At 47.9% G+C, this 16,414-nt stretch overlaps 1 protein-coding gene across 1 annotated transcript; it reads right to left on the minus strand.

The window, feature by feature from the left end:
* Positions 1–10,082: 10,082 nt before the first annotated feature.
* Positions 10,083–12,791, minus strand: RABAC1 (Rab acceptor 1). The gene is made up of 5 exons (XM_077131651.1): positions 12,590–12,791; positions 12,072–12,284; positions 11,687–11,784; positions 10,413–10,514; positions 10,083–10,330 (listed from the first exon to the last, which is right to left on the minus strand). The coding sequence occupies exons 1-5, from the start codon at positions 12,643–12,645 to the stop codon at positions 10,242–10,244; spliced, it is 558 nt and encodes a 185-aa protein (XP_076987766.1). The 5' UTR covers positions 12,646–12,791; the 3' UTR covers positions 10,083–10,241.
* Between the last annotated feature and the right edge of the window lie 3,623 nt (positions 12,792–16,414).

A 16,414-nucleotide genomic window follows, 5' to 3' on the forward strand; every position in this document is an offset into this window, starting at 1 on the left:
CATAAGAGTTAGGAAATTTTCAGTGATAATTTCCTCCACTAATTTTTCTCCTCCTTTTCCCTTCTCTTCTCCTTCTGGGACACCCACAACACGTATATTTGTGCACTTCATGTTGTTCTTCAATTCCCTGAGTCCTAGCTCATATTTTTCCATTTTTCCCCTATGTTTTCATTTTATTGTTGGATTTCAGATGTTCATCCTCCAGTTCACTAATCCTATGTTCTGCCTCTCGAAATCTACCATTGTAGTTTTCCATTGTTTTTTTCATCTCCTCTACCGTGCCTTTCATTCCCATAAGTTCTGTGATTTGTTTTTTCAGACTTTTGATTTCTTCTTTTTGTTCATTCCTTGCCTTCTTTATATCCTCCCTCAATTCATTGATTTGATTTTTGATGAGGTTTTCCATGTCTGTTCGTATATTCTGAATTAATTGTTTCAGCTCCTGTATCTCATTTGAATTGTTGGTTTTTTCCTTTGACTGGGCCATATCTTCAATTTTCCTAGTGTGTTTGTTATTTTTTGCTGGCTTCTAGGCATTTAATTACCTTAATTAGTTTATTCTGGAGATTGCTTTCACTTCTTTTTCCTAGGGTTTTCTTGCTGGATGAATTTGTTGTCTCTCTGTTCTTTGACATTCAGTTCAGCTTTTTCTGGACCTCTAGCTTAGGTTTGTTTAACAGAGGAGAATCTTTCAGTTCTTGTTTTCTTGTTTCTTGCCCTGCTTGTGTGGTGCCTTTCTCCCCACCCCCACCCTGAGGAGGGTCTACGTAGGTGTTATAGACCCCAGCCGGATTTTCCCTGACCAAACTGGCCTCCTATCAGGAGGAAAGAGTCACCTGCGTCAGTTTGCCCTGAGGGTGAGACCCAGCAGGTTGACAGACTTTCCTGTGAAGTCTCTGGGCTCTGTTTTTCTTATCCTGCTTGTCTCCAGCATAAGATGATGCAGTACCCTTAACTTTGGCAGACTCTCCGTGCTGGGGGCGTGGTGGAGACAGAGGAGAGGTTGTAGGCTGGTTTTAATGGCTTCCAATTACCAAGCCCTTGTGTCTGAATTCCTTGAGGGAGGGCTTCCACCTGAGTTGGTCTTCACCCCTCCCCTGGGAAGGCACAGGCTCCAGACAAGCCCTCAAGCAAGCTTGTTTCTGCCTACGCCTGGGGCAGTTGCAGCCTGAGAAGTCCTGCTGTTGTATCCAAAGGCAGTCAAGCTTTTGTAGAAACACAGCCACAAAAACCTCTGCTTCCTTTTTTTTTTTCTTTTTCCATCAGCCCTGCCCCCTTGGCACCGGGGCAAAAATGAATGACCTCTGTTTTGACCAGGCTCACCTGAGCTGGGGACCTATTTTTAGTAGTCAGAATTTGTTAATTAATTCCACAATTGGCGCTTGGTTGGACTCAGCCCCTGCTGCTGGCAAATTCCCTTTCGTTTCCCCTCTGGGAAGCAGCCTGTGGGGGAGGGGCGCTGGCCACCGTGGCTTGGGAAACTCATGGATCTGGGGGGGCTCGCAACCGGTCCAGCTGCTCCAGACTGGGGTACACTGTGTGTCCGGTCACTGATGTGGCCCCAGGAGCTGTTCTGTATTGTTTCTGGTTATTTAGTAGTTGTTCTGCAGGACGAACTAAAACGCGCACATTGCTAAGCCGCCATCTTGGCCCAGAAGTCCAGTCCTTTTTATTTTTATGAGGCTGGTAGTAATGCCCACACATTTCATTCCTGATTTTCACTATTCATGTGCTCCTTCTCTTTTTCATTCTGGGTAAAGGTTTGTCAATTTCATTGACACCAATAGACCAATTTTGGGTTTTACTGATTGTCTCTGTTGTTTTCCTATTCTCTATTTCACTTATGTTTGCTTGTCATGTTGGCTGAAAGAGAGAGAGAGAGAGGCCACATCTGAGCAACAAAAGAGGTTCTCTGGGGGTGACCCTTAGGCCTAATTTTAAGTAGGCTTAGCCTATCCTTTGTGGGTATATTTCATATGAACAAACCCCAAGATTGAGGGTTCAGCCTATTGATTTTGTTGTCCTCACTACTTGCCAGAATATCAGGCCTTCTCCAAATGGGGAAGTTGAATTTTCCCCCTTTCTCATCATCCCCCCAAGGGGACTGTGCAAATAAATTTTATTCACTGTTCAAATCACTCTGGACAAACCTACAAAATCTCATGCCCTACTCACGGTGTGATTTCTTCTTTTGACCCATTGGTTGTTGAATAGTGTGTTTTTAAATTTCTACATATTTGTAAACTTCCCAATTTTCCTTCTGCTGTTGATTTTTACCTTTATTCCATTATGCTCCAGGAAGATAATTCAATTTATTAAGTTTTTTTTGTGTGTGTGAGCTAACATATGGTCGTTCCTAGACAATGGTCCACATGTACTTGAGAAGAATGCGTACTCTGCTGTTGTTGGGTGGTGTGTTCTGTGTTCGTTTATTTGATCTACTGGTTAACAGTGTTCAAGTCTTCCGCTCCCTTATTGATCTTCGGTTCAGATGTTATATCAATTATTGACAGTTGTGTATTTAAGTTTCCAGCTATTATTGTAGAATTATCTATTTTTCCCTTCAGTTTTGTCAATTTTTTCTTCATATATTTTGGGACTCTGTTGTAAGATGCATAATAATCATTATGTCTTCTTGCTGGATTGCATTTTTTATCAATATATAACATCCTTTGTCTTTTATAATCTCTCTTGACTTAAACTCTATTTTGTCTGACAGTAATATAGCCACTCTGGCTCTCTCTCTCTCTCTCTCTTTTTTTTTCCCCCATGGACAGACACCGGGAATCGAACCCAGGTCTCCAGCACAGTCTGGCTCTCTTTTGATTGCTGTTTGAATCTTTTTTCCCCATCCTTTTACTTTCAACTTCTTTGTGTCTTTGTACCTAAAGTAAGTCTCTTGGATACAGCATAGGGATGGATTACCATTTTTTATCATATCTGCCAACTTCTGCCTTTCAATAGGGGAGTTTAATCCATTGACATTTAGGGTAATAACTGAAAAGAAAGAATTGACTTCTGACATTCAGCTGTCTGTTTCTGTACATCCTGTATGCCTTTTTGTTCCTCAGTTACTCCATTACCGCCTATTTTGTTATTTAGTTGTTTTTCTGTAGTGTGCCATTTTGATCCCCCTTTTCCTTTTTCTCTATATATTTTAGTTATTTTCTTAGTGATTATCTTTAAGTTACTTTTTTTTTTTTTTTTGCATGGGTGGGCTCCAGGAACCGAACCCGGGTCTCCAGCTCGGCAGGCAAGAACTCATGCCATTGAGCCACTGTTGTACCCCTATCTTTAAGTTAACCTTTCATTTAGTGCTTACCATTAACATCCTAAACTAACAGCAACCTAGCTCAACTATTACCAACCTCATTTCAGTAGAATACAAACTCTCTACTTCTGTATATCTCCATCCCTCCCCTTTGTATTGTTACTATCTCAGATTACATCTTTATACATTGCCTGCCCATTAACATAGATTTAAAATGCTATTTTGCACCTTGGCCTAAGTCATACGGGGTGGGGGGGAAACAGTTACAAACCCAAAATACAATTATCCAAGATTTTCTATTTGCTAATGTAGTTACCTTTACCAGATGTTATTCATTTCTTCTTATGGCTCTGAGTTACTGCTAAGTTCATTTTATCTCAGCCTGAAGGACTTCTTTTAGCATTCTAGTAGGGCAAGTCTCCAGGTAATGAACTCTTTCACCTTTTGTGGATTTTTAAATGTCTAAATTTCTCCTTTATTATTATTTATTTTTATTTTTATTTTTTTCTCCTTTATTTTTGAAAGATGATTTTGCCAAGTATAGAATTCTTGATTGACAGTGTTTTACTTTGAGGACTTTAAATGTCATCCCACCATCTTCTGGCCCGCTAGGCTTCTGATCGGAAATCTACTATTACTTTTATGGGTGATTCCTTGTGTATATGATGAGTTACTTTTCTCTTGCTGCTTTCAAAGTCCTCTTTGTGTTTGGATTTTGATGATTTGCTATAATATGTCCTGGTGTTGATCTCTCAGTGTCTAACTCTGCTTAGAGTTCACTGAGATTCCTGGATGTTTATATTCATGTCTTTCATCAGATTTGGGAAGTTTTCAGCCATTATCTCTTCAAAACTTCTTTTGCCCCTTTCTGTCACTATTGTTCTTCTGGGACACTAATAATGTAGACGTTGGTTTACTTGCTGGTGTCCCACAGGTCCTTTAGGCTCTGTTCTTTTTACTTCATTTCTTATTTTCTGCTCCTCACACTGCATAATTTCAATTACTTTGTCTTCTAGTTCGCTGATCCTTTCTTCTTCCTGTTCAAATCTGTGTTGAATCCTTCTAAAGAACATCAATTTCATTTCAATTACTGTATTTGCAGCATCAAAATTTCTGTTTCGTTCTTTTTACACACACACACATAAATAATTTTTATCTCTTTTTGTTAGGAAAATGTCCTAATTTCCTTCAGTTACTTGCATATGGATTCCTAGCTCATTGAACATATTTAAGATAGTCGATTTAAAGTCTGACTAATACCTCAATGTATGAAGTTTTTCAGGAATAGTTTCTGGAAAATTCTTTTTTCTTATGAATTGTCCATACTTTCCTGTTTCTTTTTGAGTCTTGTAATTTTTTGTTGAGAACAAGACCTTCTGAGTATTAGGTTGTTATTACTCTGGAAATCCAATTTTCCCACTCATCTAGGACCACTATGGTTTTTTAAATGTGTTTGTTATGTTTTTTGAGGAATGGAGCAATCAATTTATGAGTTTTCTAAACTGTTTTTTTTTTTTTTCCCAAATGGGGAATGGAAAGAGAAAAGAGAAAAAAATAGGTACTTCCTCTTTAAGATTCCTCTGCCACTTTTGCCTAAGGGCTTTGGAATAATGGCCTCCTTCAGAGCCAGTCTCCAGCAGTCTGAAGGAGCTGATGAAAAGTAGTGATCAGTGATCAGAACACCCACTCCAGATTTTGGAGGAGTAGGTCTTTGTAGCCCCCCCTGGTACTAGGAAGCTGTGCCAGGAGTCTGGACTGCTGTCCCCACTGCTGCCTGCCACATGATTGGGGGATGGGAGATGGTAGCCATTTCAAGAAGGTGAAATTCATCAATATTTGCTGCAACTTATTAGCCTCTTCCTCCAGCTCTTCCTTGGATACTGCACAGTGCTCCACAGACTCCAGAGTTTCAAAATAGTTGGTTCAGACAGCTTCTGCCAGTACAATAGTTGTTTTGGTGGAGGGATTGATTCCCTGTCCTTCCTATTCTGTCATCTTTGCACCCCAAATACACTCTTGAGGCCCCAGTCCCTATCCTGGCAAACTGGACAACCAGACCGCAGTCTCTGTCACCCCAGATACTCCCCAGATCTCCAGAGTCTGTCAACCCAAATGTCCCCTGGTACCCCAGTTTCTGTCATACAAAAAGAAGACAGCTAGAGCCCAGCCTCTGTTACCCCAAATACATCCTGGACCCAGTCCCTGTCCAGCAGTATTAGACCACCAACTCCCAGCCCAGACAAGATGATTACGCCAATAGGCTCTGTCTCTCCACGCTGAGCAACTAGATGCCTAAAATGTCACCTCAAACTAGATATCTAGACCCACAGTTCCTTTAACCTTCATCTAGTCGACCAGACCCCTCTCTGTCATCCTGGCCCCCCAGATCCACTCATCCCAAACCAGACAAGGAAACTGCCATTCGATGTCACCCTAATCTAGGCCCTGAACCCCTCATTTCATCCCATACTGGACAACTGATCTCTAATCTGTGTCATCCCAAACTAGACAACTAACCTCCCAGTTTCCATCACCTAAAACTCAGCTGACTAGTTTCATGTCATCCCAAGCCGGGTCCTGGGACCACAGTCTCTGTCACACAAAATTAGAAAACAGATCTTCCTGTTTTTGTCACCCCAAGATAAACAAGTGAACCTCTACTTCTGGTGTCACAAATGAAACACCTAAAATCCCAATCTGGTACTTCACACTAGACAAATCCTACGGTCTTTGAAATCTCACTCAAGATGGCTGCATCCCTAATCTCTACCCTCCAAGCCAGGCAAGGGGACCCCCAGTCTCTGACATCCCAAATTATTCAGCCAGACCCAAGTAGGTCTGCCACCCTGACTAGTCCACCAGAACTCCAATCTCTGCCATCCCAACTCAGCAACCAGAACTGGAGTGCCTGTGGACTCAAGCTAGCCAACTGGTCACCCACTATCTCACCAAAACCAAAGCCCTGAACCCCAGGGTCATCACCTGAATCTAGATGGCCAGTCCCCTGGTTTCTATCACCCTAGGCTGGACAATTGGTCTTGTAGTCTCTGGCCCCCAAGCAAAATAACCAGACCACAAGTCTGACACCTCAAAGGACTCTACCAGATCCCCAATTATTTTTGCTCCAAATTAGTAATTGAACCTTCATTCTGGTGCCCCAAACCTTGAACTTTTGGTATATTGACCTAGGAACTTGACTGCCATTTTGCCACTCCCAAAAGGACTAGACCCCAATTCTGGTACCCATAAGGAAGCTTCAGGACTTCCAGTCTCTCTCTTCAAACTGTACATTCAGGACCCAGTCTGTCATTCCAAACTAGACCTTAGAATCTCAGCTTCTGTCACCCCGTTCTACACAAGAACCCTAGTCCCTGACTCCTTGTTCAACTTCAATTTCCATTACTCCTAATCAGACAAAAGTATCCTTAATATGTCACTTCAAACATAAAAATTAGACCTACTATGTTTTAACCCCAAACTAAATAAACAGAATTCCCAAACTAGAAACTAGATGCTGTCACTTCACACTAGGCAGTGAGACCCTCCAATCTCTGTTGTTGCAAATTAGCCCCAAGTTCTGCAACAATCAGCTAAACCCTCAGACCCTCAGCCTCTGTTACTGCAGATTAAACAGCATTTCCTGTCTCTGTTGCCTCATGTACATAACCAGAAATCCCCCCTCATTATATTGCCCCCAGCCTACCTTGTCATTCCTAATTAGGGTCCTGCATTCCCTGTGTCATCACCCCCAATTTTCTACCTATACAACAGTCTCTGAACTCAAAGACTATATAATCAGACCACTAGTCTCTGTCACCTCAAGATTGATAACAGATTCCCAATTTCTGTTGCTCCAAACCAGAAACTGTGCCCCAGACTATCACCCCAAACAGGACCACCAGATGTTCAGTCTGACACCTCGAATGAAATTCAAGGACTCCCTAGCTCTGTCACCCCATGTGGTTCAACTGGATTTCTTGCTCCTGTCATCTTGAGCTAGAGACCTGAACCCAAAGGCTCTTTAATCACAAACTAGACAACTAATTCCCAATCTGCTACTCCCAACCTGGCAACTGGGCCCCAAGGCGCTGCCACCACCCCACAGTGAGACACTAGGACCCCGAGTATAACTGTGAGGACTCAAGCCAAACTTCTCATTCCCAAGGCCATTCACGAGGGGAGGAAGAAATGGACCCCCAGTCTTGACCACCTTCCTTCAAATGGAAGCTTCTGATCTCAGCATCTCAATAACTCAACACTAGAATTCGGAACCTATTACCCCCAGACCTCACCCTGTCCCCCCAGTTTCTACCCACCTGCCTCAGGGATCTCAGCCCCAGGTGCTTGGGCTCTCACTTCAGTCACCTCCAAACGAGCAGCTTGACCACATCCATTCCAGGCCCAACTGGATTCAGTGGGACATCTGGGAATGCAGATATCTGCGTCAACAAACAACCCCCTCTGGTACCCCTAAAGTGGGCTAGGTATCTCGTCTTTGCCCTGCCCTGGTGTCCCAGGATAGCTCCATCCCCAGCTCCCTTCCTGGAGAAGGTTTGGAGGAAGCGCTTATGCGCCCTCTGGTGGCAGCCACTGGAAGCTCACCCTGGAGACAGCCTGGGGCCAGTGTAGACCTGGACACCCAAAGCCTGAGGATCAAGTTTGCTTTCTCCCTCCCTCTCAGCTCCATGGTAGGTCGGTCACCAAGCCCCATCTGTCTTCCCAGTGCCTCCTCTCTAACCCCACAGACCCTTGGCCTCGGGCCCCAATACCACGTCACCCCCCACCCCTCCACACACAACCCCCAAGAGATATCCTAACGTTCACACCTGACCCTCTCCCTTCCCTATTCAAAACCCTCCCATGAATAAAAATAAATAATAGGGGGAACAAATGTTAAAATAAATTTAGTTTGAAACGCTAGTGGTAAATGAAAGCGAGGGGTAAGGGGTATGGTATGTATAACTTTTTTTTCTCTATCATCATTTTATTTCTTTTTCTGTTGTCTTTTTCTTTTTCTAAATCAATGCAAATGTTCTAAGAAATGATGAATATGCAACTATGTGATGATATTAAGAATTACTGATTATATATATAGAATGGAATGATATCTTATTGTTTTGTTTGTTTGTTGTTAATTTTTTTTTTAATTAATGAAAAAAAAAAAAACCCTCCCATGGCTCTGATCGCCTTAAGGTAAAATCTGAAAACCTCATCACAGCCTGCAGGGATGATCTGCCCCCAGCAACCTCCCCAACATTATCTTCTATGGCTGTGCCCCTCACTCACTTCCTCCCAGCTACATCTTTGAACAAGCCCAACCTCAGGGCCCTGTTGCTGTTCCCTCTGGCTGGAATACAAGTCCCCCTGACTTCATGGGGCAATCTCCTCGCTCCCCAGCCAACCCTCCCTGACCACTCTCTAAGCTAGCCTCTCTTCACCCTCAACTACTTTTCAATCTAGTTTCCTGTTCATTGGTTATTTTGCTTATACATCAGGGGCCTCTCCCACTGAATGTGAGCTCTGAGAGGGCAGAGCTGAGTCTGTTTGAGGCACTGCTGTTCTCCAGCATTTAGGCTCCAAAAGAAATACAGCACAGGCCGTGGATGGCACTTTAAATGTTCTACCAACCACCTTTCAAAAAGTGGGGGAAAAAAAGTGAAATTAATTTTAATAATAATGTTAACAAGTTAACCCAATATATCAAAAACATTAACCTTTCAACACATAATCAATATAAAAATGATTAATGAGAACTTTTCCCCCCTTTTCATACCAAGTCTTTGGAATCTGGTGTGTATTTTACTCTCAGTGCATTCAACTGGGCCAGCCAGGTCTGACGTGCTCAGCAGTGTGTGGCTGGCAGCCACCATGTTCAACAGCAGAATTCTAGAACAAGGCCGGCGTGGTGGGGCCCCATTTCCTCGCCCGCCCCCTCACTCATCCACACCCAGGCAGGCCTTCTCGCTCTTCCTCACACCTCCTGGCTGCTGCTCTCTCTGAGCCTTGGCTCCCACTGTTTCCTCTGCCCCGAATGCTTCTCCTCCCAGCTGCTCCCTCACTCAGTTCAGGCCAATGTCACCTCAGGGAGGCCTTCTCTGGCCACCCTTCCAGCTGCAACCCACTCTGTGAAGCATGAACAGAGCAAGCCTGAGACTGCTCTCCTTAGGGAGACCTGGATACTTTGGGAACTTAGATTTTGGGAGAAAGCCCAGCATTCTCTGGTAAAAATGGCTTTCCTATGTCTAAACTGTGTGTGCAAACGATGTGGTTTATGCTGAACACCTGCCTTCCTTCTGGGAGTCTGGAAGCCTGGTACATGCTTGGCAAAGGGTGCCTACGTGACCAGCCCCCAACAGAAACTCTGGGTGCTGAGGTCTCGAATGAGCTTCCCAGGTAGAAAACAGTTCACCCTGTTGCCACAGTAAGTTGCTGGAGGAATTAAGCCTGTCCTCTGTGACTCCACGAGGAGAGGACTCTGGGAAGTTTGTGTTTCTGCACCTTTTCCCTCTGCTGATTGTGCCTGGTGTCCCTTTACTACAACAAATCTCAGCTGTGAGCTGGCTATATGCTGAGTCCTGTGTGTCTTCCCAGTGAATCATAGAATTTGGGGCTGCTCATGGGGACCCCCGACACATGACCCCTTCCCCACGTTTCTTTTCTCCTCAGCACATATCACTATCTGACACCCCAGACCACTTCACTTATACATCTGTACGGTCGTCTCCCACACCTGGGGCCCATCTATCTTGGGTACAGCAGTACCCTAGCATCACTCTACAGAGACACACAGAAGACACTAGGAGACACCTGCTGAATAACAACTGTAACAGCTTTATTTCCAAAGCTGGAGTTCCTCCCCTGGGCTTGTAATGGGAAGGGGGCCTTGGGCCCCGGCAGCAGAGCCTTGCAGGATATGGGTGAAAGGAGCCAGGGGAGCTGGCCTGGGAAGCGGCGGGTCCTTGGAGACACCTCACACAGGCTCCATCTGCAGTTCCTCCCCATCCCCAGCCTCCACCTGGTGGAAGGCGGCGTGAGAGCCGATGACGACCAAGGTGGCACCTGTAGGAAACTGGGCAGGTCAGGGCAAGGCTCCCTCACCTGCATGTCCCCACCTGGCCATACCACCCAGATCTTTACTTACCAAGGACCCAGAAGACCGCTGAGCCCGCACCGGCCAGCCAGAAGAAGGGGAAGGAGATGCCTCCGGCCAGGGCATACTGATGGGCTGGGCTCACCTCTCGGCCTGGGGGGTGGATGGCATTGGGGCACGGCTCCGACACTCCATGCCCTCTCCCAGATTCCCCCGCCATCCCCCAACAATCTGGTGTCACAAGCTCTAGAGCCTTAGGATCTAATTCAAACCCATCTCACCAAGACCCCATGAGTCTTGATCACAGCTTCTCTCCAACATCCCCATCTTCCTCTGGAGTATCAAACTTGTCCTCAGCCTCCGACCACTTGCCCTTCAACCCTTCTTCCTCTAGAAAACTCCTAGCACCCCCTTCCCAGTACAGGGCTCTCCTGCTCCAACCTGAACTCATGTAGGCCAGGGAACTCAAACTGATGGCTCCTGGACCAAGTCTGACCTGTGGCTATGTTTTCTGAACCTGTACACTGTTTTCCAAGAACAAGTGGGTGACACTACTGCATTCTCTGGTGACAGCAACAGGCCGAAGACAAGTCGTGGCTAAGCTTTAGATGCTCTCTCCATGTCCTGGGGTGGCCCAGCACTTCCTCACCCAGTCCACCTTCATCGTGTACATGACTTGCAGGCCCCTGAATTTTAGTTTCAGTCCCTGAAGTACTTTAAGTCTCACTGATTGTGTGATCCCAACTTCTCCCTGCCCCCACTCCAAACCTGAGCTTCCCCTGGATGGGGACGAAGGTCCTCCTTTGTTTGCCCAATGGAACCTCATTCCAGGCTGGAACCACAACAAGGTACTTTATAAAGCCATAGGTCTCAGCTTCTCTAAGTCCTAAGCTCTTTCTGGTCCCACCTTCCAGCTTCTATCTCAGGAAGCAGGAAAGGGGAGAGAACAGGAACTAGGCCAGTGTAAGGCCACCACCTGGTGTCCAATGGGGGTACCTGCAGCTGATGCTTTCTGCAGAGGTTAGGGAGGACCAATTAGGGAGGAGTGGAATGGCTTGGGGAGGAGCCAGGTGAAGGGTGGGTTTGGGGTATCTCATTGTGGATTTGGAGAATAGCAATTGAGAGAGCTGAGGCTGGGTAGGGGCATCTAATGTGTCTGGGATTTTAAGAGATGAGCTGTAGGAGACTTAGGGTAGATCTAAGTTTGAGTAGATTTAAATTCAGAGGGACTTGAATTTAAATTTAAGTTTGGGGGTCTGAGGTTTGCATTCAGAGAGTCCAGAAGTTGAGAAGTCGGGGCTCGGTCTGGCCAAGGGGTATCTCACCAAAGAGCACAATCTTGGACTGCAGAGTGCGCAGATAGAGGATGTAACAGGCACCAAAGAAGACCGCCAGAGCCACCAGCAGCATGGGGGACGTCAAGCTGGGAAGGAGGGGAGTGAAGAGAGGCAGGGGTCAGGTTGCAGGGACTGGCCAGCCAGGGGTCCCCCATCCTTCTACAGGGCAGATGGAGGGCTTCTTCCTTGACACCAGGTCACGCTGGTCACAAGGCCTAGCCCAGATGTCAGGGGAGTAGGGACCCCACCCTCTGGGACACAAGGCGGGGCCTGGCCAGCGAGGGGTGCGGCAGCTTGCTGAGGGCGGGGTCCACCGGGCAGAGCAGGGCCACCGGGTGGGGGCGAGGCCAGGGCGGGCGGGAGAAGCACTCACACGCAGTAGAGGATGAGGCCCAGGAACACGAACACGTAGTTGCTCTGGTAGTGCTCCACGTTGCGCACCAGGCGCTGGCACAGCTCGCCCAGGTTGCGGGGCCGCGAGAAGCGCCGCTGGTCCACGAAGGGGCCCCAGGGCCGGATGGTTGCGCGGCGCCGCTCCAGCCACTCACGGCCCGGGCCGGATGGAATCAGTTTGGGCAGCAGGGTCCTGGAGGACGAGGCCGGGTCAGCGGTAGGCTGGGATAGAGGCCTGAGACCCCGAGGAAGATGAGGGTTGAGAGGGCCGGACTCCGGGCTCCTGGGGGAGTGGGGCTTCGAACTCCTGGACCCCGGGGAGGAGGGAAGGAGGGGCTCAGACTCCAGAGTCCTCGAAGAGAAGGGGACCGGGAGCCTGGACTCTGGTGTCTGAGAGAAGAGGTTTGCCATAGGGGGTCCTGGGACCCGGGGGTACAGGGGGTCAGAGCCCGGACTCCGGGTCTTGGGTTGGGGAGTGGCTAGGGCCGGGTCGCTCACGTGGCGCTCATCCCATCCACTTCGGCATCCTTCTGCTGGTTCTTCTCGGCCGCCATATCTGCGGTGTGAGGGGCAGAACCACCGAAAGGAGCCCGGGGCCCCGCACACCCCGGGCCCCGCCCAAGCCCGGCCTCACCCGCGAAATGGACGTGGCACGGCTCGGGAGTTACTGGGGACGGTAGGGCTGCCGCTGAGCCTTCTGGGAGTTGTAGTCCTGGAGGTGTCTGGGAGGTGCGGGCGCCATGATGGAGGACTGGCTCGCAAATCACCTTGGGAAATGTAGTCCCAATGAAGTCCCAGGGAAGGGGGGGGCAGTGGAAATCTCTGGGCATTGTGGGAGTTGTAGTTCTAGAGCTGGGGGCGTGGAGTCGGGGAAGGTGAGCTGTCGGGAGTAAGGGTATTATGGGAGCCCTCCTGGAAGAAGGTGGTGCTGTGAACACTAGAAATTAATAAAACACTGATTCCTGGGCCCGTACCCCAGATGCTCTGGTTTAGGGGGTCTAGAGTGGGGCCCATAATTTGCATTTCTACCACGTTCCCAAGTGATGTTGATGATGCTGGTCCCTGGACCACATTTTGAGTAGCGAAGTTGTAGAGAATTCGTGGGAAATTATTCCTTTCTCCCACCAGGGACAGAGGCTAGTAGGAGGGCTGTGGCTGTGGGGGTGGTGTCTGGGAGTGAAGCACAGCCTCCCTCCAATCTTTGGGCTTTCAGGGTCCAATGGGTTAGGACTAGACCCCGCCCACCACGCACCTTGGCATAGGAAGGAAGTTGTGAGGGGGAAAGAGCTGCAAATTTATAAAAGAGGAAGCTTGTATAACTAAAAGACCTGGGATTCTGAGGTGAGACTTAATTGAAAATGCAGGCTGTGTGGCTTTGACTGAGTCATATCTCTGAACCTCACATCCTCATCTGGACAGTGGCGAGCCTCAGAGTGCCACACTCATGGAGTTATGAAGATTCAGTTAAATGAGCCAGATAAAGTGCTTAAAGTTCTCAACACTTTATACATGCTCAATAAATATAGTCACTGCTGTCAACACTGTATCATCATTAATGTTATGATGATCATTTCTGGAGTTCAGCCTTCCCCAATTTCACAGTTGCATATTAGGGGACTCTGGCCCCTTGGGTATCCCAAAGAGTGGCTGGTGTCTGAGGCATGGGCCTTTCTTTAGTTCCCCAGCTGTGGTTCTCCCAAAGTCTTTAAACAAATTCCTCAGTGGACTGTCCCTGCCCCGGGGTGAATTGTGGGAAGACAGGACCAGAATTTTAAAGAGGGTGCAGTGGAACAGGGCCTTAAGAAATGAATGGAGTGCCATGAAGTCTGGGCTCCTTACATGAAGTGAAGTCGTAATTTTCCAAGCCTGGGACTGAAGGGAGAAAACCTACGGGGAATAGCCAGGTGACTGTTAGCCCCAATTCTTATCTCCCAAGATGCTCAGGCCTTTTGGGTAGGGCCTTTCAGCCCTGGTGGAGGGCACTCCTGCTGGAGGTGGGGAAAGATGACTCCTGCCAAGGGAGCTAGTGCAGCAGTAGTCAGGGAGGCTACTGATGGTGTGCCTATCCGGCCCCAAGCTACAAATGAGGGTCAGATTGTCTAGTTACCATTTCCTTCCCCTCTGTCATCCTTGGGCTTTCCAATTTGTTCAAGTTTTCCAACTCAAGTCCAGCTTTGCCTCAAAAAATCAAAGGAGGTCTATAGAGGGACAGTTAGCCTAGAGCATGGATGGGCTAGCAGCACTGGGATGGGGGTGGCAGAGGTAACCAGTGGAAGCGCCCCCGAAGGGAAGATGAATCTTGGGGAAATAAAGTTGGAAGCCAAGATCCAGCTACCTCTTCCCAAGATGTTATTCTTTCTCCATGGCCAACCTTGAAATGGGTTTCCTTATGAGAACTGATTCAAAGTGATTTCATTCCATCACCTGCCAGTACCTGTTCTGAGTAGTTGACATATTTGGGCAAAGGCTGGGAGACATGGAACATGGATGATGTATAGTGGTCTCACAGGGACCACGGCAAGAGATGTGGTTGCAGAGGAGAGGACATTATAGGGGAGGGACCCTCTGAACCCCAGGAGGAGGGTGAACTTTGAATTGTAGGAGTTTTGAAGTTGGGGCCTTGACACAGGGGCAGTGTAGGAGAAGGGTCCCTTGAAATAGGAACTGTGGGAGGGGAGACTGTGCTCATTTGAATCTGTGGTGGACCCTAGAAAAGCCATATCCTTTAATCCTCATTCAGTATTGCTGCGTGGAAGCTTTTTGGTTACCCCCAGAGATGTGACCCACCCAATTGTGGGTGACAGCTTTTGATTAGATGGTTTCTATGGAGGTGTCTCTCTACCCATTCAAGGTGGGGTTGCTTTCTGGAGCCCTTTAAGAAAGAACCATTTTGGAGAAAGCTTGAGAGTCACAAGAGCCCATGCAGCCAGAAGCCTTTGGAGATGAAGAAGGAAAACGCCCTTGGGGGAGCTTCATGAAATAAGAAGCCTGAAGAGAAGGCTAGCAGAGGTTGCCATGTGCTTTTCCGGTTGACAGAGAAACCCTGAACATCATAGGCCTTCTCGAACCAAAGTATCTTTCCCTGGATGCTGTAAATGTGCAACTTAATAAATTCCCCTTTTTAAAAGTTGTTCCATTTCTGGTATATCTCACTCTGGCAGCTTGCAAACTATAACAGGTCCCTACAGCAGGGGGTTGAGGGGAAGTGAGCCCTGAATTAGGAGCATTGTGGGAGGTGGTGGGCCCCAGAGCCAAGGGAATTCTGAGAGATGGGGCCCGGAAACAGGAGAATTGTGGGGGATGGGGTCACAGAGAGAGGGGGATTGTGGGAGATGGGGCCCAGAGACAGGGGAATTGTGGGAGATGGGGCCCAGAGACAGGGGGATTGTGGGAGATGGGGTCCAGAGACAGGGGAATTGTGGGAGATGGGGCCCAGAGACAGAGGGATTGTGGGGGAAGGGGTCCTGGATTAGGGGGATGGGGAGAGATCAGGGACCCCTGGCAAGACTGTGGGATGTGAGCATGGCCCTGTGTGCCCTCCAGCCTCTTGGGTTCCCAGAAGAAGTGGCGCTGAGAAGGTCAGAAGCCCTTAGCATAGACAATCAGGATCCTGGGTTATAGTCCCTGCTGTGTAACCTCAAGGGAGTCCCTCCCCTCTCTGGGCCTCAGTTTGCCCATCTGTATATGTGAGTATTTCTTTCCTTTTTTGTTAGAGAAGTTGTTGATTTACAGAACAATCATGCATAAAACACAGGATTCCCAGGTACCACACCGTTACTAACACCTGGGGGCACTAGATGAATAAAGTGCTTCGCTGGCCTTCCAAGAGGGGTGCAAGCTTGCACAGCTCTGTCAGGATCAAGCTTCTGTCCTGGGCACCAGGAGGGGAGTCCAGCACCCACGGCCCCTTCCCTGCTCCGACACAAGCACTCCTCCCTAAGCTGTCGCTTGCTGTAATGGTCACGCGCACACACATAGGCAACAACCCACACTCACATGAGCCCTCGGAGCATCCGGGCCACCCACACACCTCACACTGGTAGCCAGGTGGGCCTGGGTCTGGCCCCACCCTGCCCTCTGACCTGTGTCTTTGAGCTGTGTTAGAGGCAGCCTCCAGGGAAGTGGGGTAGCTGCCCCACCAGAATGGCTAAAATTTAAAAAGACAATATAGAGTGTTGGTGAAGGCACGGAGCCACTGGAACTTTCATACACTGCTGGTGGGAATGCAAAATGGTGCAAGGGCTTTGAAAACAGCCTGGCAGTTTCTGCTGAAGCTAAACATAGTCTATGGTGTGTCCCAACAACTTCTCTCCCAGGCCTGTA

The sequence above is a fragment of the Tamandua tetradactyla genome, chromosome 16 (genome assembly GCF_023851605.1).
Source record: "Tamandua tetradactyla isolate mTamTet1 chromosome 16, mTamTet1.pri, whole genome shotgun sequence".
Lineage (NCBI taxonomy): Eukaryota > Metazoa > Chordata > Mammalia > Pilosa > Myrmecophagidae > Tamandua > Tamandua tetradactyla.